Source organism: Rhineura floridana, chromosome 4, assembly GCF_030035675.1.
Source record: "Rhineura floridana isolate rRhiFlo1 chromosome 4, rRhiFlo1.hap2, whole genome shotgun sequence".
NCBI lineage: Eukaryota > Metazoa > Chordata > Lepidosauria > Squamata > Rhineuridae > Rhineura > Rhineura floridana.
The window spans coordinates 121874823-121896570 of record NC_084483.1 but is presented as its reverse complement, the minus strand read 5'-3'; the positions used below and the strand labels follow the sequence as shown (position 1 = coordinate 121896570).

At 44.5% G+C, this 21748-nt stretch overlaps 1 protein-coding gene and 1 long non-coding RNA gene across 11 annotated transcripts in view; one reads left to right on the top strand and one right to left on the bottom strand.

Moving 5' to 3' along the window:
* Window positions 1–10747, bottom strand: part of SYNJ2 (synaptojanin 2) — a 76072-nt gene extending 65325 nt beyond the window's left edge. Inside the window, exons 1-2 of one of the 9 annotated variants that reach the window (XM_061624217.1) lie at window positions 9663–10747; window positions 3946–4032 (exon numbers count right to left, since the gene is read on the bottom strand). In XM_061624217.1, coding sequence (XP_061480201.1) covers window positions 3946–4032; window positions 9663–9783 — 208 coding nt within the window. In that variant the 5' untranslated portion in view covers window positions 9784–10747. The other 8 variants (XM_061624220.1, XM_061624225.1, XM_061624223.1 and 5 more) reach the window with 8 other exon arrangements.
* Window positions 10457–21748, top strand: part of LOC133383467 (uncharacterized) — a 24983-nt gene continuing 13691 nt past the window's right edge. Inside the window, exons 1-2 of one of the 2 annotated variants that reach the window (XR_009762304.1) lie at window positions 10457–10547; window positions 10849–10943. This is a non-coding gene — a long non-coding RNA (uncharacterized LOC133383467). The other variant, XR_009762303.1, reaches the window with a different exon arrangement.

Here is a 21748-nt window from a genome sequence, read left to right as displayed (position 1 = left end):
GTTTTTAACTACATGTAGTTTTATTTGTAAGCCGCCCTGAGTTCCAGTTTGGAAAAAGGGTGGGGTAAAAATAAAGTTTCATTCATTCATTCATTCATTGAGCACTGCTCTGTAATTTGGCCAGGATCAGTGGGCTGCTTCATCAGGGACATAGGTGTGTCAGGCAACACACTATTATGGAGCCTAGGCCTAAAGCTTTGCAATTATTATTATGCACATGCACATTTAAAGCTACCTATATCATAATTTGCTCTGAGGAACAAGGAATGTGCATTTCTCTGAAATTTGATAGTGACTCTTATAAATCAACCCACATACTAAAAATGTTATTTGGACACTTCTATTTCATTATTTATTTATTAAATTTCTATCCCATTCTTCCTTCCATCAGAGCCCATGGTGGCAAAGCATCAAAAAGTTACAACAATACAATTTTAAATAAAACAAGAACATACTTAAACCATTTAAAAACAATTTAAAAACCAACTAAAGACATTTCAAAACAGTTTAAAAACCATCTGATATATTTCAAAACACTGCAAAACATTTAATTACATATGTATCTCCCACCCACATTGTTATGCTACACATTGTGCTATGCGCAAGAATAGCCGTTTAGCAACTTGGCTATTAGATATGCTTCAGCCCATCCCAAAGGCAAACAGTGCAAACTAGTGAGTTGTTCCAGCTGAGGGACCCAATAAAAGAGAATGCTGTGGCTTTTGGGAAACATTAACCTAGTGATTAGCTTTACCAAATCCACCAACCTGATAGTGTAGCCACAGAGCAACAGAGAAAGCCCCATGTTGTCATCTTGCAAAGGAAATGGGTGGGTTAGAATCTTATTCATTATTGCCTTTCCTCCAAGGAACTCAAGGTGGTGTACATTGTTTTCACTCCCTCTCCATTTTATCCTCACAATAACCCTGTAAAGTATATTAGGCTGAGAGGCGGTGACTGGCCCAAGGTGAGCTTCGTGAGCAAGTGCAGATTTGAACCCTGGTCTCCCGGGGTCATTGTCCAATACTCTAACCACTTCACCAGTAAAAGAGTTGTTTACCAAGAATTCACACACAAATTTTATATTATGGCAAAAGGGGAAAAGTTCCTGTTAAAATCCTTTATTCAGTTCATTCCTTAATGAAGGAGATGGTTTTCCCTTCCCACAGCAGGTCCCCAGCTCCTAGAAGCTAATCCGAAAAACCAATGTTATTAGCTATTCTGCTTACTGTCCAAATAGCTGGTCAGAATAGTCATGCTTCCTTTTTTGTCTGTTTTATAAGCCAGCTAGGCCAAATACTTGAATTTAAACCTGTCTAGTCACTGCACTGTGACTAATACATATTTAAAATTATTTATGGGGTTTTCTGTTTAGTAGCTGGTTTAGGCTACTGCTGCCATTGCTACAATCCCTCTTTATCATCAGGCATTCTGGAAAATCTGACATGCTCTTAATGGCTTACTCCCCTGCTAGACAGCCTATTTCTTTCAGGGACCTCTCTCTTCCAACAAGCCAAACACACAGCACTGGAAGCAAGAACCTAAGCGTCTAGGTAAACTCCTTTAAAGTCACATGTGAATTAAGCTGACACTGCTTGTATATCACAAATCATTCAGCAAGGAAAACCCACAAATTAGAAAATAAAAGAATAAATGGTTTGGACAGTATCTAAACAAACATCTGCAGTCACAAACTCCTTTTATATAATGAGTTGATTTCAGAAGAACCTGACATATTGGCAAGGTACTAGAGCTCAAAATCCACTCCAATAGTTATGGATATTCACCAGGCTATGCATAGCCGTGGCTGAGCCTCTAATCTGCAACACAGCCTTTTATGTGCACTCACAACTCTTAATGAAATATGAACAGATCTCTTGCATACTGGTTTTTTCCCCCTTTCACTACATACCATGACATCACCTATTATAGTGACTGGATGCTGGAACGTTGATTTCTTGCCCATCTTATCTTGTGCTCAGTTGCCCACACTCCAGCTTACCAGGCACATGCACACACAACTTGTTTAAATCCTTCACATATTTTTATATGCAGAAAACCGTATGTCAGCCAACAAAGGGACAAAGCTATGGTATGAAGAATGAGCTCCAAATCCTTTTCATTTAAATTTTCCGCAGTTTGGGCCCTTGCTTTCACTCTGCCCATATCAGGGTTGCAAGACATACGCCTGTCCCTATAAAATCTTCAAAGCACCAAGAGACAAAGCAGCCACTGTTACACCATCTACCACCTTGTTGCATTTGTCTTGACATCTAGGCTATTCTATTGTCTTTTAGGGCACAATCCAACTCACCTTTCTGCTGGGCTGGGCTGAGTTGGATGCTGCTGATCCTTGGTGACGCCAGCAAGCTCCCAAATGTGCCAGGCTCCACTGGCCTCTGCTGGCAGCAGCCCTCTGCCGCAGCTGAGCTGTGGTGCTACCAGGAGCCTGACAGCACTGCCGCAGGTCTGCTCGGGGTCCACTGGGGATGGCCAGCCTGGCGGATGGAAGGCTGGCAGAAGCCCCCAAAACAGGATGTTCGGGGGCGTGGTGGGGGAAACTCCACTGGCTTTTTGAAATGGGCCTCTACAGGGAGCGCTTGCTCCTCGGGAGACTGATTCATGAGAACTGGGGCTTCCCAGCCAGCTTGTGCACGCAGCTCCCAACGGAGCTGGTGTTCAGCCAGGCCACTGACTCCTGAGCAGGAGGAGGATGCCGCAAAGGTTTCTACCAGCTCCTCCTCCACCAGCACCCCTTCCACTGGCTCCCTGACATTTGGATTGCTCTGCCCATCAGCATGAAAAAGGCATGGATAAACAGACTAGTAAAGGATGGGAGGAGCAGTGATTATCTGCTCTCTCAGTGGTCAAAGCTGGTAAAGGGATAGACAACATCTTCAAGTGCAGATGTGGCAATCCTAGCCCATATTAGATGGTTGCAATGTGAAATCCAAAGAGAGAAATGTGTTCATTGTTCTGAAAATGCTATGTTCAGGAAACCCAAATTAGAAGGTAATCAAAACAGATAAAATTGTTAATTACAGGGTTGTAGTTTTAGTTAACCGTGAACTACTGCTGTTAGTATAGTTAGCCATTCAAATAAAAAGAAAAGGAAATGTACTATTCAGAAGGGCTGCTGATTCTTGGCTTGAAAAGGCTGACTCATTTCAAAATGCTGTATTTTTATGGGCAGGAGCTCTGTGCTTTTAACAGCTATGTGCCAGATGAAAAGTGAACTAGCACAGCTTTCTCTAACAGTGCATCTTCATGCCAGAAAAAAGGGGTCATCTGCTACATTTCTGCTTGAGTCTCTATCCATAAGAAAGGTAGCAGCCCAGCCTCCACCTTTTATAGCTACTTGTCAGGGAGAGGCTCAGAAGATACCATTTTGCTGTGGCTGCAGCAATGTAATTTGAAATCTTTTACCTACTGATCATCATCTCCACAACAGATTAAAAAAATAATACCAAAGACAGGACAGGAGCAGGCAAACATATTAATGAGACCAACAGTATGATCCAAAGCCTTTTACTATGAGTTAAGTTAATGAGACTTACCACCCACTGAGGCTGCAATCCTAAACACCTGCGTTATGGAATAAGCCTCACTGGGACTTACTTCTGAGTAAACATGCATAGGATTGTATTTTATAGGATAGCCACTCAAGACAAATTAGGATCACAACAAATCTTATGAAAGAAATAAAAGTTGTTTTCAAGTTAATACCAGGAACTATTATTAGTAAATGGAAAGTTTTAAAAAAAGAAAATATTTGAAAATACCTATTGCTTAACAATTGCCCTTTAATCCAATGATGAGCACAAAACTGAGTCCTTTTTAAAAATTAGTCTTTGAAATTTAACCAAAGAATATTCAGAATTAACTGTGCAGGACTGATTACACATTGTTTATCTGATGATTCTAAAATAACATTAAGGTACTTACCAGACTTTAAATGAAGTTCTCCTAAGCATCCATAAGCATCCATGAGCTTCTCATATTGCCGTTTAATTTCTTCCTTTTCTTCAGGAGCTGAGGAAATTGCACAACAAAAGGCAACAATTCATATTTTGTTTGTTATCCTTTGGTAATTCAATAAGCCAACAGAAAAATGTGAGAGCTAAATTTCTTTAAACCAATGGCTTCTGCTTATTTTTTTTCCATTATAGGGCTTATAGTCTTCAGTGTACTCCATTACATGGAGAGATGAGTATGGCTAAGACACTTACTAGCACAATGAATGACTTGTTGACTGAAGCTTCTGGGTTGATTATGTTTGTGTGTGGGGCTGGGGATTGTCATCTGAATGGAATGGGCGTAATTTTCTTCTAAGAAATTTTTTCCTTGTTTTGGCAGCTTTGATATCTAACATAGAAACTTACCAGACAATATGCTTGTACAAATTGTATTTTTTAGAAACTGGTTGGAACTAACAGAATTCCTTTTCAAGCTTACCAAATAAGAAGATTGGATGATGCAAATGTAATTTGTGAAATTCTGAAAATGTCAGCATTTGGGGAGCAAGGTGTTACAAGCACAAACGAAAGTAAAAAAAAATCTGTGCAAGAGCCATGGTGAGAATTTATGGCATTTAAACTTGCAGGTACTTGGATGATAAATTATTAGGACCCAAACCTTGAAGGTACTTGCTCATGATAGCCCATTTATTTACTTTCACTACAAATATTTAAAAGAAAAGCAGAATGTAAAGAGCAAACATTATCCTGATACCGACCAAGCACCAACAGAGGCAGAGAAATTTTGGACAGAAGTGAGTGGCGTGGGGAAAAAATGCACAGCTGGGGGTCATCAATATATAGTACTCTGGTTCCGACCTGAAAGTTGCCATTCTGCAACAAATAAACTTCAAAAGGAGACTTCAGTTCTATCACTTGTGGCTTCTATCCCATTTCAGGTGTTAATTAATCAAATCTAGGATGTCTGAGGTATTACCAGTTAGTGCAGAGGATGAAAGTTAAATGATAGCGAGTCAAAGAGTAGAGATGGAAGAAAGTTATGACAGAAGAAGTGAACAGTGGAGACTGAAGGCAAAAGGAAGAAAACAGAGCAGTGGTAGTTTGATGGTGGGGATAGGTCAAGGGAGAGGTTCTTGATAATGAGTGAAATGGTGGCATGTTTGAACATCACAGAGAAGGAGCATAAAGAGGAAGTAGAGTTAATGATAATGGCAAAATGGGGGGGGCACATCCACACCAGACCTCACAGGGCTACAATCCCCAGATGAGGGGCTGACTTCAGGGCTGGCACCAGGGAGTGGCTAGGTTGGGCCCTCGCCAAGGGCCCCTGCAGCCCAGAGGAACCCCTGAAGGGCTCCTCCTTAGGATGGGAGGGTGGGGCTCCCATTCCATGATCTGTGGCACTGTTAGTTCCTGCAGCCCAACCTTGCCACAGATCACAGAGAGGGAGCTTCCAGGCACCCCCAATACAGACAGTGTGAGTTTCAATAAGCCCACCTGCACGCGCCACCTAACTCTGCCATCAGTGTGAATGCTATTGCCCATGGTGGCCCATCTTGATTTATGGCAGGCATGTGCACTACACACACACACTTCATTCTCATGACACAAGAGGTAGGTAGGCTTGTTAGCCCTGTACCACCTGTATCAGTGTTGGGTTACGGTGCCACGAGACTGGAGCAGGCTGGTGCCCAAAGGCCCAGTCATGCCTAGCTCCAGCCCTGTGTTAAATCTCTCTGGCCACTGGAGCTCTATCAGGGGAATAGGAATCTCCTAGCAACTCTCAGCACCCTTCACAAACTACACTTTCCAGGATACTTTGGGGGAAGCCATGCCTGTTTAAAGTGGAATCAATGGCTGGCGTGGGTGTAGCCACCTGATTAGCCAAGCTAAACTGGCTTTTAGAACACTGACAGTTGGTTCTTACTGAGCATGCCCAGGCTTATCATTGACTTTAATGCTAAATTTCTTAAATGAATAAAAAGTGGCCAGGCATTTTTTTAACTTTTAATAGGGTTGCCAGGTTCTTGGCCTGAGACTGATCCTGTATCTTTAGGAGAAGAGAAAGTCAGCCAAGTGCAGGTGTTCTTGCAACTCTGTAATCTGTATCTGAAATGTATGAACATCGAGTCCAATATCCAGGGTTCTACATTTTTACTCACCATGGCAAGAATGGCCATGCCCTCTGGCAAGTGCATTATTATTATTATTTATTAATTGCATTTGTATACCACCCCATAGCCGAAGCTCTCAGGGCAGTTAACAATTAAAAACATTAAAAACAAATATACAAATTTAAAAACATTTTTTAAAAAGCAATTTAAAAACAATAACGTGTAATGTGTTTCCACCAAGCTTAAGGATGAAGAACATGCCAATAATTGTCCTTGCTGTTCCAAGGCAATCCTTGACATCTGAAGCTGGGAAGAGGAGCAGGCAATTGGCTGAACAAAGTCAGGGACCAGTGGAATGAGGGTCCTGGTGATAATAAAATTTTGTTTGTTCACCAAAGCCCCAAAATTGGTAGGAGTCCAAAAAGTGTGGACTGCTGCAGGCATTCACATGTCTGGGGTGGGGAACTTGTAGGTCTCCACATGCTGCTCGACTACAGCTCCCATCATCTTTAACCATTTGTCATTGCTGGCAGGGTCAAACTAGAGTAAAAGCTCCAATCCTGGCTATCATGGGTATTGGTTCTTTCTTGATAGTGCAAAAGCCAACCACACACATACAAAACCAACCTGCACTGAATATCATGGATACTGAAGTTCAGACAGTATACATGGAATCAAGTGCTATAAAGAAGATGTGGTTTTGCCTAATAAAAATGGCTCTGTGACAGTGCATTGTGGGAGAAACCTCTTGCCTGGATTAGGACCTCTAGTCGGCTTTGAGCCCTTAGTTCTCACAGCTGAATTGAGTTAATTAAGCAGACAGTGAGAACACCTGCTTATCAGCTTGAGGCTGATATCTCAAGGCCATAGGCCTGGGAAGGTTTGACAAACTGTGTGACTGTTAGGTGCAAAAGCCCTGGAAGATTTCATCATCAGAAAACCTATGATTGGCTAATTGGTTCCTGGCTGTTGCTGGGCTTTTTCTCATAAAGGTAGAGTTAAGAGTTTTGCTTGTTGCCTTGTATCATGCCTGATACCATATATCTCTGGGGAGATGTGGAACCATGAAGTTATTCTGCATGTCTTTCCATGGTTTATGAGTGTAGAATAGTTTAGATAGATTTTGTTATTTTAACCTATGATCTGAACTCTTTGTATTTTATCTAACCTTCTGGGTGTTTGGTTTAAGGAATTATGCTGCTATGTTCTTGCACGTTATTTTTATTTTAAATAAAAGCTATTTCTTAATTTACCAATGTGTATTCATTGTAGAGGAATTTTGGATCTGAATCCAGCATCTTGGCTGTTTAGTCACAAGCTACTGTATAATTAGGTCTTTTTGCCTTAGGTTCCAGGATAAGGAGTACAGTTTGGCTCTTGTCCCTTGGAATCTCTGGCAGGTCCATTTTTTCCCCTGGCACTTTAGGTTTCTCCTTGGCCCAGAGTGGAAGATCAGGTTAAGAGGTGGTAGCAGTCTACCCTACCTTACAGGGTTGGTGTTTGGTTAGTCAGCCCTGGTAAGGGAGGCACAGGTTGTGCCTGGCCAGGACCAATTGCTCTGGATTAGCGTTTGGCTCTGGGAGTTCTTTACAAGTGCCACTTATATTAGTGAAGTTTCATCCATCCAGATACGATTCGCATACTGAAATATAATGCTGGGCTAGGCTCACTTTGCCAATACAGAATAACTAAGACTACAATCATATACATACTTACCTAGATTCAACTTGATGGGGCTTACATCTGAATAGGCATGCACAGGATTGTGCTGTTAAGCTGGGCTAAGCAATTCTAACAATGGGGCAGGGAGGTAAGGAGTGGCAAATCTTATGCTGCATCCCAGCTCTCCTGGCTCCTGCCAACCAAGGAATAAGGGCCCCCAGTCCCCCCCATCTATTTTAGTCACTCAAGTTCCAGGCATCAAGCCCTTGGGGAAGCCATAGGGCTTTAGATCCAGCAGATCAAAAACCACCAGGGCACCTCTCCAAAGTGCCCCATGTCAGGACCTTTTTATTGGTGACCACCAGTGATAACTTATCACCTGCATGAGGAAAACGGGGTTTTCCTTGGCAGCCCCTCTGCCATTGCTGTTCCTCTCTGCGGACAGAGGCCAGTGGAGGGGGGATTGCACACCATCCTAACACACAGCCCAGCCATCAACACAAGTGGCGACTGCTAGGATTGCTCTATAAATCCCCCCAAATCTCAAAGTTCACAAGTGCTGCAGTCTGCAAGAATTTTCTAATATTATCCTGAGACAGACTTTTTTCTTGATACATGTAGCACACTGAACTCTAGTAGCTCAGGGCAGGCAACAGCAATAATACATAATATATGGGATTGTATCCCCCTTCAGGAAGTCACAAGCAAAGCAGAACTGATTCATGGAAGAAAAGGAGAGGAACAGAGAAAATCTTAAAATATTAATTTAATATTAATCTTTAAAGTACACATAATATATTTTATTGATAGAATAAAAAACTCACCAAGCTCCTGTTTATGGACAGAGTACACACACTTAGGTCTTCATATGATATTTTTTTACTATAGCGATTTCTGTAATCTTGCATAGTGACTTGATGACATTTTCATTTTTCACTTGTAATTACTACGCAAATACTCTAATCTGGTTTTCTTTACTAGAGTCCATCAGCTGCATATAGTTACTCACCACTGGCTCAATAAATCTCCCTCTTTTTGCTGTTGGCCCAGAACTGTAAAACTGTGGGGTGGAGTGTGGCTTTAAGTTAGGTCATTACTTCTTCAGGCTTGCCTTATTGGCTCTACTTTCTGCAAGGAATTCAACAGCAGATAAGGGGTGCAGCCACTGAAATCTGGAGGAAGAGGCTATCATTCCCTCTCTTGGCTTTTTGAAAGCTGGTTACAAGCAATATAATACAGCTGAAAGTCTGAAGGCAAAGCACAAAGCCTCACCACTTGTTATACCCAGTTCATACCTCTGTCCCCTCCAGTACCAACATCCAGCATCACACAAAACATGTTCATTAATTTGTGGGGTGCATGACAAGAAACATTGATATCCTTTGGTTTAAATCACTCCAAAAGAGGGTTTCTTTCTCTACGAATTTGTCATATCAACCATAATAGCCATCATAACAGCTGTATAGCAGCCTTCCCCCAACCTAGTACCCTCCAGATGTTGTTGGACTCAAACTCCCATCATCCCTGATCATTGGCTATGCTGACTGGGGCTGATGAGAGTTGCAGTCCAAAACACCTGGAGGGCCCCAGGTTCCAAGCTCAGAAGCAATGTACCTCTGAATACAAGTTTTAGTGAAGGAAAAGAAGGGGGAGACGAACTTTATGGTTACATTCTTGACTTCTAGCTGGCCACTGTGGGAAACAGGAAGCTGGGCTAGATGGGCCTTTGGCATGACCCAGCTGGGCTCTCCTTCTGCAGCACCGCCTCCCGCCCTATACGCCCGTCGGACGGAAACAGCCCGTGAGCGCTAAGAACGGCAACAGGATCGCCCCGCCCACCGTCTCTCCCTCTTGCTCCTCTCCTCTCCTCCCCTGCCTGTCCTGCCCTCCTCTCCGGCGAGGCACTTACTGAGGGTGGCTATTGTGCCGGCTTCCAGCAGCAAGCAGTCCTGGCGGCTGCGCGCCTCCAGCAGGGCGCTTGCGGTGGGTTCCTGCTTCCACAGCAGCCTCAGCCCTTTGCTCAGAGCCATGGAGGCTGCTTTCCATGAGGGAGAGAGGAAAGGGAAAGCCAGTCACACCGGGACCGGGGGACAGGAAGGAAGGAAATAAATGCCCCTTGTGGATAGCCTTCTCCTCTTCTGAAACACACACCCGCCCCAGAAATAGTCACGAAGAATTCGGCGGTGAGAGGGACTTTTCTCCTCCACCCCTCAACTGCCCGAAGTTAGGTCCAAAGAAAAACGGAGTATTGATTTTTCTGTTTAAACATAAAAGTTTGAAAGAAGAGGAGACGGGCAGCTTCAACCAAAAATCATTTTTAAAACCCCTTGCTGAGGCGTTCCCTTTCCTAGAAAGTTGTCTGCCTCGTGGGAGGGTGGAATGTACTTAGCTGTCTCCTTAGCTCGCGGGGAGCATCTTCTGAGGACAAGTTGCAGCCGATTCTCCCCTTTGTGCAAGTCAAATAGATTCCTACTCCCAAGCCTCAGGCCGGGACGGGGGGCAAAGGCAGAAATTGAATTGATGCTCTTTTGCGGGGGGAAAAAGAAGAGGGGGGAATCTTTGGGAAAAAGTCCCCCTTCGCTCAAGTTTTTCTTGCTGAATTTCCGGACTTTGTTTCCTTGTTGGAAAATCCCTCCCTGTCTCCAGCGACCTCCCAGGGCGGTGGCGGCGGCGGCAGCAGCAGCGACGTCCTCTTCTTTCTCCCAGGCCAGTCACTTTTTTTCTTTTTCTTGTGTAAACTTTCCGGACGAGTTCAAGTTCCTCTAGGCTCCGCCTCTTTCTCCTCGGGGGACAGGTGAGAGCCGTTGTGTCTCCGCCCCGTTTCCCCTCCCAGGAAGCTGCAAGATTATCACATTAGCACCCCCCAGATGAAAGGTATCTGCTGTGCTCTTTTTACTCCAAGCAGAGAGAGAAAGAGATCCTGGTAAGAAGAGAATCTGAAAGGGGGGAGGCAGGGAGGCAAGGCAGCTGGATTGGCCACCAGCCAGAATTTCTACAGTCCCTCCCCCTTGCATTCTTTCCCATTTCCTGTCCCAATGAGATATTTTAGCCTTGCTTTTAACCAGCTGTTCACGATTTTGTTTTAATGAATCCAGTGTTGAATTCATTTCATGGATATGGCTGCACTGTATGCATAGAGTGCCAGATGTAGAAGTTTCTTACATGCTCAGAAGAGACAGGAAAGACTGTCGTAAGTACACTTGGATTGCAAGATTCACATGGAAACCCATTGTTTCAAATGCCAACAAGATTAGAAGCTCAGAGCATTTGACCACTTTGTGCTGCTATAAGTATTAGAAAAAAGGGTAATTGACTGTGCTTTCCCCTCTTTTGTACACTTCTGTACGTGATTTGTGAAAGAGGTATTAATTCCCACATTTTATTTAGCAAGATTTATAGAAATAGCATTGCTGGGTTCAAACAGTGTAGATTTGTACAGCTTTAAATTATACTGCACAGTTTGATTGTAATTTGAACTGTTACCCACTGTTCAATTCTTATACTGCCATTGGTGGAAGGGTGGGGAGAGGAAGTACCATCAGCCAGGGCCATTTCACACCATACTGTTACAACTGCTACGTGACCATCTGGTTGCTTGCTAATAGTAAGGGCTGATGGACTGATATTCCCTCAATGGAAGCTAATGGATTAAAACTATGGCTATTTACCTGTGGTGTTGCACCAGGGACAAGTATTCTATGGCAAGAAGGGGACAAAAGAAAGGAGCTGACAGCCTGAATTTGGAGACGGATAGTTGTGAATCTAGCTCTGGTCACACAGCAGCAATGGGGCAAAGTATTCTGGCTAATACTGATGCAACACATCAACACTAATATATAAATCCCAAACAGGGACCGTGCAAGTTAGGGCATTCAGGATGGGGCCATATCTTTAATGGCTTCATGTTATGTACAGACAGAACATGCAAGTGGAAACTTTCGTTTGGGGGCTATGAAGAAAAGGAGTGTTTTGCCTCAGAACAAATACAGGAAGAGTACATTGCTAGTACTTTTCTTTTGAGAACTCTTAAAAGACCCCGTGCCTCAGGACTTCACACACAAACATCCAGCAGGAGTTCACGTTCCATGGTGGAAGACAAATGCTCCATTGTGTGCCCATGCCTGGCCATCTCCTGTTGGCTGAGTGAGGTGGGAGGTGTTCTGTGGACTGTCCACAGAGTTCTACCCTCTTTTGCTTCTGACATTTATTTATTTATTATTTCAAGTTTATAACCCTCCCCGGGGAAGCCCAGGACAGCTCATAATAATATAATTACATAAAGCAATTCTAAAGAATATTATATTACAGATAGCAGTTAAAACCAGCAATATATATAAAAAAACTTCATAAAACTATTGGCCAAAACCATGGCTAAATAAAAAAGAAGTATTTACATGTTGCATGAATACAGGTAAAGAGGAGAACTACCTGATTTCCCTTGGGTGGAAGCTCCATAGCTGGAGTGCCACCACTGAGAATATCCTATCTTGGAACCTCATTCTTTGTGCTATTCCTGCTGGTGGGACCATAAACAGAGCCTCTCCCCCAGGTTCCAAATTTCAGATTGGAAGGTACTGGAGAAGGTGCTGTTTCAAGTACTTGGGTCTCAAGTCATTTAGGGCTTTCATACATTTATGTTTATGACTTGGTATACCTAAGGTAAGTTCCCCTGCAGGATTTGAACTTATATGTCTTGTACCCCGTCCAATGAGCGACTAGCAGTTGCTCTTGAGAGACTACAACTGTGTCCTCTTTTGTTGCATCTTCTGGCTTCTCCCATTCCTTGGCAAAAGGCTGCTTTTCCTGACATGATTTTTGTTCCTACTCTACACCTCAGGATTTGATGCCTCATTTCAGAAGCCTCTATGTTCCCTAAGCCAGCTTTGTGCCAAATAAATGGTGGAACTTCATAGATATGCTGTTGGATGACTTTCCTTTCCCTATGATTCCCTTGTGTTCTGCAAAAATACCCAACCTTACCACTGTCTGGAGCTGGTCCTACCTAAGTGTCCTAGCTCCCATCCCTACAGGGTCACTAGAGAAACTTCTTCCGGGCAATAGCCTGTTGAGGAAATGTTATCTCCCATCTTAGCGGCCTTATGTCCAGTAGGGTTTCTGTTTGTACATCAGCCGAGGACTGGTGGCCGGGGGTGGTGGTAGAGTGGCAGTGATCTACTGCAGATCCTTGTTTTTTTCCAGGTCACCCCTCCATGAGACTAAGATCGCTGACTGTCTTTATTGGCGGCTGGGCCCAACGGGCAATCTTGGGTTTTTATTGGTTTATCGTCCACCATGCTGCACGTCTGATTCCCTGACAGAGGTGGTCTCAGATGTACGTGCACAATCCCCAAACTTGGTAGTTTTGGGGGATTTTAATGTGCATTCTGAGGCCCCCCTCTCAGGAGTGGCCCAAGATTTTATGGACACTATGGCAGCCTGGGAGTTACAACCAATTCAAACCGGGCCCACACATGCAGCGGGTCATGGCCTTGACCTGGTATTTGTGGCAGGAGAGGCCGGCAGTGACATGGAAGTCAGGGGCTTGGCCACTGTCCCCTTGTCCTGGTCGGACCATTACTTGGTCAGTTTAGACCTCCGCGTGTCTCCACTTCCCCGGAGGGGTAGGGGGCCCACCAGGATGATCCACCCTAGGCGGCTTATGAACTCCGATGGACTCATATGCGAGCTGGGGGATACTTTAAACTCTACATATGGCCAATCGGCCGAGTCCTTGGTGTCCAGGTGGAATGCGGGGGTCTCCGAGGCGTTAGACTGGATGGCCCTGAAATATCCCCTCCCTTTAAACAGAAGTAGGATGGCTCCTTGGTACTCTTCGCAGCTTGCGGCGGGAGGTAAGACGACTTGAACGCTGTTGGTGGAAATCACTCACAGAGGTGGACAGAACTCGGTCTAGAGCAGCAGCGGCCGTTTATAGGTCGGCAATGAGGATAGCCAAAAGAGAGTTTTTTGCGGCCTCTATTGCGGCCGCAGAATGCTGCCCAATGAGACTGTTCCAGGTGGTCCATAGTCTGGTGGCTCCAGTGGCCCCTGACCCGACAGTACATGCCATGGCCTCCTGTAACAACTTTGCAAAACATTTTGCGGAAAAAATCGATTACATCATGAGCAGCATTCCACCCGCTACAGCCTCAGTAATTGAACCAGTTGCGACTATGGGGCCGTTAAGGCTCTGGGATTGTTTTCAGCTTCCTTCCTCTGAGGAAGTAGTTAGGGCTTTGTCCTCACTTAAACCAACCTCTTGCATACTCGACCCTTGCCCAGTGTGGCTCATTATGAGCTGCAAGGACAAACTGGGCGAGGGGATCAAGGCAGTGGTTAATGCATCCCTTGACGAAGGTCATCTACCAGCGGCCTTTAAGGAGACAGCAATAACCCCAATTCTGAAAAAGGCCTCCTTAGATCCCCTGAATCTAAACAACTTCTGCCCAGTTTCAAATCTTCCGTTCCTGGGTAAGCTGGTCGAGTGCGTAGTGGCGAACCAACTACAAGCGTTCCTAGAGGAAGTTAATTACCTCGACCCATTCCAATCAGGTTTTAGACCTAGACATGGGACAGAGACCGCGCTGGTTGTGCTGGTGGATGATACGAAGAGGGCTCAGGACAGAGGGCAATTTACCCTCCTTGTTCTCCTAGACCTCTCGGCGGCCTTTGACACCGTTGATCATGGTATCTTGTTAGATCGCCTAGAGAACTTAGGTATTGGAGGCACCGTTTTACAGTGGTTCCGCTCCTTCCTTTCTGGGAGATACCAGACAGTGGTGTTGGGGGATGAGGTCTCCGAGCCCTGGCCTCTCACGTGTGGGGTGCCACAAGGCTCTATCCTCTCCCCGATGCTATTCAGTGTCTACATAAGGCCACTGGGAGATATTATCAGGAGAGCTGGTCTGCAATTCCATCAGTATGCAGACGACACTCAGATTTTTCTCTCATTTAAATCCTCTCCACCGGCGACGATAGAAATGTTATCTAAGGGCCTGGAGTCAGTGAGGGATTGGATGAGCAGGAGTAAGCTTAGGCTAAATCCCCCCAAAACGGAGGTTTTGCTCGTGGGTGACAAAGATAAACTGGGGATCACTGATCTGGTGCTCAATGGGGTATAGAATTGCCCCTGAGAGACCAGGTCTGGAGTTTGGGGGTCATTCTTGACTCCCAGTTATCGATGGAGGCGCAGGTAGCGGCCGTTAGTCGGACAGCGCTTTACCAACTTCACCTCATCTGAAGGATACTCCCTTACCTTCCAAGCCATCTGCTCCCTTCAGTAGTACACGCACTGGCTCTGTCTCGGTTGGATTACTGTAATGCTTTATATGTCTTCCTTGGAAAACGGTCCATAAGCTTCAGTTAGTGCAGAATGCGGCAGCCCACCTGATTAAAGGTAGCTGCCGGCGGGATCATATCACCCCAGTCCTCAAGGAACTGCACTGGTTACCGGTGGTTGCCTGGGCCAAATTCAAGGTCCTAGTCTTAACCTTTAAGGCCCTTTTTGAAGCCGGCCCACTCTACCTAAAGGATCGCCTCCATTTTCATCAGGGGTGCCGGCTAACAAGATCCTCCTCGAACGGTTCACTTTTTATTCCCCCATTAAGAGCAGCGAGACTGGTGAGGACCAAGTCCAGAGCCTTTTCAGTAGTGGCTCCCTCACTATGGAACTCGCTGCCAACTGACCTTCACAAGGTCCCCTCCTTGCTCTGTTTCCGTCGGGCCTTGAAGACCTGGCTCTTTAACCAGGCATGGGAGCGGGGTTAAGTTGGCAGTGTGCAGCTTTGGGGGTGTTTTAACCTTTAGTTTTTAATGCTCTCTGTTTATGTTTTTATATGAACTGTATTTGTGTTTTGCTGTATGTCGCCCAGAGTGGCAGACTAACCTCTGCCAGATGGGCATCTAATCAAATCTAATAAATCATCATCATCATGTGTTCTTGAAAATGTTTCTTGCTTGAGATGCCACACAGTAGCATTCTGCCAGGGACAGGGGGTGGGTGGGGAGGGGAGAAAAACTTGATGGTATGTGCAGGGAAACCTGTGTTTTTAGAAATGAATGTGGGCTTGAGGGGGCCAGGGGTATGCAAATCACTTCTCAAAATGTAGATTCCTCTTTCCATATTTCTTTCATTCATACTGTGTTATAAACTGTATTTTTTCCCATTGGTAATATCTGGTATGTGTTTTGAATTTGTTTAAGCATTACTCTTATTCAACTGCAAAGAATTTCAGGATAATCATCTCTGCTTATTTATTGAATGTAAGAAAGAACAGACATTTTTGTCTTTAGTTTTACAAACTCTGTTGAGTGTTCCTTGCTGTCACACATGACATGCATTAGTAAGCCCACACGCTATTTCAGTTCTTGGCTGTCAAAGTCCAAACTAGAAGTGACCTGCTCTCACATGTGCAAGGGAAGGGTCATAACTTATTGACAGAGCTGTGCATGCAGGAGGTTCCAGATTCTTTCTCCAGTTAAAGGATCTCAGGTAGCACAACTAGAGATGTGAAGGCCTGGAACATTTTTGGGGAAAAAGATTTTTCCTGATTTTTAATTTTTTGAAAGAAAACATGGAAAAATTTTGAACCCTACCCCCATCTTAGGGCCAGGAAGTAGCCTTGGTATATTTTAGTCTGCTCTGGGAGCTAGAAAGACAGAGAAGCCTGACTGCTGTCTCTGTATCAGCTCCTGGCTGGGTCAGGGGGCATAAAAGCCCAGCTGCCCTTGGGGAGCCCCTTGGGGAGTCCTGATGGCAAGGGCACTACCCTCCTATTTTTTTAAAGCAATCTAGAGAAAATTGGTAGTGGGGAGGGTGTGGCGCATGTGTAGTTCCTGTGGAGGGTGAGTGAACAATAGGAGAAAGTCGCTAGATGCCTTCAGAATGAGAGTCTGTAACTGGCAGAAGGCTGGCCCTCCCTGGGTGTGAGACGGGGGGAGAGTAGATGTGCCCTGCGTGAGAGATATTGAGTGGGTCTGATTGTTCCCAATTCTCTCAGAGGTCTACTGGGATAACTGGTTCAGGTAGGTTTTGTTGGTGGGCTCTGTGATGTTCCTATATATTAGTGTATATATGGTAAGTGCTGGTTGTTTAGAGTATACATGGTAAGTAGTGAAAGAGGAGGGGAGTGAATGGGCAATAGAATGCTTGATGATTGGCTGAATGTTTAAAATGGCTGACAGTATAAATGAAAGGATGACAGGTAAATCTGGGTGAATGTGAGGTGGTGAATTGTGGAATCTGGGGGGAGAAGAGAAAGAGTGGATTGCTTGGTGGGGTTTGAGAGAGTTGTTTGCCAGGAGAGAGTGAAGAAGGAGGGAGGTGGAGTTCGGATTAGTATTGAGTAAAACCATATGCTTATGTGCCTTAAGAAGAAATCTTGTTAATCTTGTTAGCTTTGTTATCTTTAATAAATACTTAATTTGGTTTACCAAAGGCCTGATCCTTGGCTGGGGTTTCACAGACCAGAAGGGAGGGTAAGGTAATGACCAAGGCTGAAGGGGAACTGTAACAAATGGTGGCAGCGGTGAAGAGAATAACAATACCAGTATTCAGAGTCTCTGGGAATACTAGTATTGGGACGTTACTGGTGGTTGCCTAGCAGGGGGATCTGTTGAGATCTGTGCTAGAGCGGGGAGAGAAATCATAAGAGAGTGCGGTCCGGACTGGTGGAGTCCCTGGTGGTGCCTAGAGACAGGCAGTAACCACGAGCAGGTAGGAACCTGACAGGGAGAGCCAGGGAAGGACGCCTCACAGGCTCTTGTTGGGTCTGTATCAGGTGTTTAGGAGGAATCTTAGTAAGGAGGAACATGGATGATGCTACCCCAATTCCAGTGATCATGGGTAGAGGGAGGTACAGCCTTGGGGAGGTGGTGAACTACTATAGAAGATGAGGACAAGGCTATCTATGCCTTATTCCTCGCTCCCACTCCTCTCATGGACAGGTTCCTCGTTGCGCATCTGCTGTGTGCACTGGCCTGTGTGTGCTGTTGTTTAACACCAGATTGGTACACAGTAAGACCACACACATCCATGATTTGGTCATGGATAAAGGTGCTGATTTGGTGTGCATTATCAAGACCTGGATATTCCATTGCAACACCAGCACAGGCTGCAGGGGGAGAGGAGTTGTTGTGGTCTACAGAACTTCCATCTCTGTCACCAGGAAACCACTCTGTCTTGGAGCTGGCTTTGAGGGCCTAGGACACACTCTCAACTTGGTTTTTGTTCCAGATGGAGGAAGTGGTGGTATGGAGATGGGTGGTGGTGGATGTCTCCCCATTGTCATGGTCAGATCATTCCCTGGTGAAGTTTAGATTTATGGCTCTGATCCTCCCCTGCAGGAGTGATGGACAGATTAAGATGGTCCGCCCCATTCAGGATTCCTGAATGCCCTGGGGAAGTTCCCAGTAGATAGAGCAAGTTACCCTGTTGAAGCCCTTATCACACTGTGGAACAGCGAGGCGTGTCAGGCTCTCAACACAGTTGCTCCTGAGTGTCCTCTCCGGCATTGCGGTTTGTAACTTGGTACACCAGTGAGCTAAGGACAATGAAACAGGCTGGACAATGGCTAGAGTGCAAGTGGAGAAAGATGTGCTGTGAGGTTGATTGGGCACAATTCAGCGGTGAGGGAAGTGAAGAAGGCCCACTTCTCTGCCACCATTGCATCCTCAAGTAGCCGTCCAGTGGAGCTTTTCCGTATTGTCAGGGGACTGTTGACATCAACTCCAGGAAATGGCGTTTTAGACCAGCCTTTCCCAACCAGTGTGCCTCCAGGAGGCACACTGGTTGGGAAAGGCTGTTTTAGACCCTTCAGAGACCCACTGTGAATTGTTTGCAAGGCACTTTGAGGGTAAAGTTGCTCACCTCCGTAGCAATCTTGATGCTTCATCCACATCTATTGTAGTCCCCAGTGAGGTGTCCAGTGCAACTTCTGCTGCAACTTCTTGGGAAGAGTTTCAGTTGTTGCAGCCTGATGGCATGGACAAGGTGCTTTCAACGATGCGGCCAGCAACATATCCTCATGACCCTTGCCCTTCTTGGCTTATTAAAGCTTGCAGAGGGGGGTTGACCAAGTGGATCCAGAGTGTGGTCATGCATCGTTGTGGGAGGGAGTGGTTCCAGCCTCCCTGAAAGAGGCAGTGATCCAACCACTCCCGAAAAATTGCACGCTGGACCCATTGGTTTGCGACAACTACTGCCCGGTTGCAAATACTCCCTTCTTAGGGAAGGTGATTGAGAGGGTTGTGGCACAGCAATTGCATGTCCTCTTGGATGAAACAGATTATCTTGACCCATTCCAGTCTGGGTTCAGGCCTGGTTATGGGACTGAATTGGTCTTGGTTGCCCAGATGGATGACCTTTATCAAGATGACATGGGGGGTATTTTCAATTTACTGTTGCAGAATGCGAAAAATCCATGCTGGCTATAGTATACAACCACTCTCGTGGCTGTATAATATTTTAAAATCTGTTTTTATTATGTGTTAACATGTTTTTAGTGCTTTTGTTTGCTGCCCTGGCCTCGTACTGGGAGAAAGGGTGGGATATAAATCTAGTAAATATATATATATATATATATATATATATATATATATTATTTTGGCCAATTAGAGTGGCAGTTTAGCACTGAAACTTCCTTGGTCACCCTTATAGATTGCCTTTATCAGAAGGCAGATAGAGACGTATCTCAGCTCCTGCTGAGAGGAAGGGTGGGATATAAATCAAATTATAAATAAGTATGTCTCTATTGATTCTCCTTGATTTCTTGGAGGCTTTTGTTAACACTGAGCATGGTATCTTGCTGTACAAGCTCTGTGGGTTGGGGCAGGTCCAATCTTTCCTGTGGAATTAATTTCAGGAAAACTCTTGAGGGATTTCTGCTTGAACCCATGATATTTAAGCCACGGGGTTCCATCTTATCTCCCATCTATATCTGACTTCTATATTAAGCTGCTGTATATACCCACCGTCTATCATGCAGTGGTCTGAGGACCTCACTGCCATGGCTACATTTGAACATATTTCATATAAATGTCAATCTTGGCCATCAGAAGGGCTTATATCAACTTATATATTTAACTTAAGATGCATATACTGATGGCTATTGTATCTGTAATGTAAACTGATGCTGGGTTATTGTTACTATTAGTATAATTCAAATATGTTTCCTTTTTTATTATTTTCCCATCTTTAACAATCTTATTTTTTTTTATTCCCCTTTGTTAAATTTGCATCATCATCTGAAGCTGCTGAATGAGGTTCTCCAGGAATTTGGAGGGTAGTGTTATCAGTACACAGATGACACCCAGCTCTTTGTGCTTATCAGTCCAGTGAAGCTGTGGAGGTGCTGAACCACTGTCTGGACTTGATAATGGGCTGAATGGAGAAAAATAAACTGAAGCTGAATCCTGATAGGATGGCATTGTGTGGTAGTAGCTTCCAAGTCCATGAAGTTGGCACGACAGGTGCACAAGCTCAGGGCCTTAGTGGCCCAGAATACCTTTTACCAGCTTCAGTTGGTTCGCCAGGTAATGCCTTTCTTGGAAGGGATAACTGGGCCACAGTGATCGGCTCTGGTTTTACATGGGGTGCCCTTTAAAATGGTTCAGAAGCTTCAGTGTGTACAGAACTTGGCTGCTAGAACTGTGGCATACTGGGTGGCCATGGCAATTCACTAGCCTAACCTACTGTGCAACGTTGTTGTGATTCTAGAATACTTTTTGCTATTTTGAAGAAAGGCAGGACCCACCTACCCCCCCCCTAAATCCTTGCACATCCTTCTGTTTTCTTAAATCTGTTCTTTTAAAACTTAAGAAGAATCCCTTACCAAAAACAGACTCACCATGACAGATGTGAAACTTTTCCTATTAAAATACTATTTTTAGCAGCAGCTGTTTAAAAGCTTAACTCTGTTCATCCTAAAACTATTTGCAGATGAGGGAGTTTTAGCTAGACCATATTTATTTAGGCATAGAGAGAGAACAGTCATATTTTTTTGTTTCCATTTGACTCTCAAAAGGAGCTAGTATAGTGGCTTAGAGGCTAATTTGTGAATCAAGAAATCCCTGATTCAAACCATGCAGTCAGTCTATGCTTTTAACACCACAGCTCTAGTAGAGGGTAGTTGTAAGAATTACATAAAATAATGTATATGAAGCATGCCTTGGACACTATTGCCTTGGTCTCTCATCATGTTTTGTAAGTTCATATGATAACTGAGATATAACCTAATCCCTTCCCCTAGTAATCATAATAGAAGCAAAATCACATCTGTAGACTGGGACAAATTGTATTTGTCAAATAGGAGGTGGCAGGAATTAAGCTTTCTAGTTCAGTTAATAAATTGTTCCCATTAATAACAATTTATTTAAATCTCATTGAATTGTATCCTCCTCTCAGCAAGAACAGGCAATCAGTAGAAAAGCCATCCACCAAGTTTCAGTTCATCTGTATTAATGATAGCTATTAAAGTACCTCTAAAGTAAAAAACAAAAAACCCTGTGAATAAAAGCTTGTATTTATAACGATGGTTTTGTTGATGTCATTTTTCCTATGATCCCACATAACTTCATCGTGTGCATGTTTTCAGATTGGAAAATTAGGCAAATCCACATGAATATAAACTACTTTTACATGAGTATAAGATTCTATGCAGAAGGTAAGTACTGTCCCTGGGTTCGGAGTACTTGATTAATAATCAAGTTGCTTAGGAGTTCTCTTCTGGAAAGTCCAGGATTATGTTATGCTGTAGGGAAATACACTGAGCAATGTATGTGGTGTGGGTGCCTAGGAAAGGGAAGGCTGGGAGATGTTGACCTGGTGTTCGACGGGGTGAAATTGCCCCTGAAGGACCAGGTCCGCAGCCTTGGGGTTGTTCTTGATTCCAAGCTGTCCATGGAGGCTCAGATTTCGGCAGTGAGCCGGGCAGCTTGGTATCAATTACACCTCATTCGTAGACTGCAGCCCTACCTTCCTGCTCATCAGCTCCCACT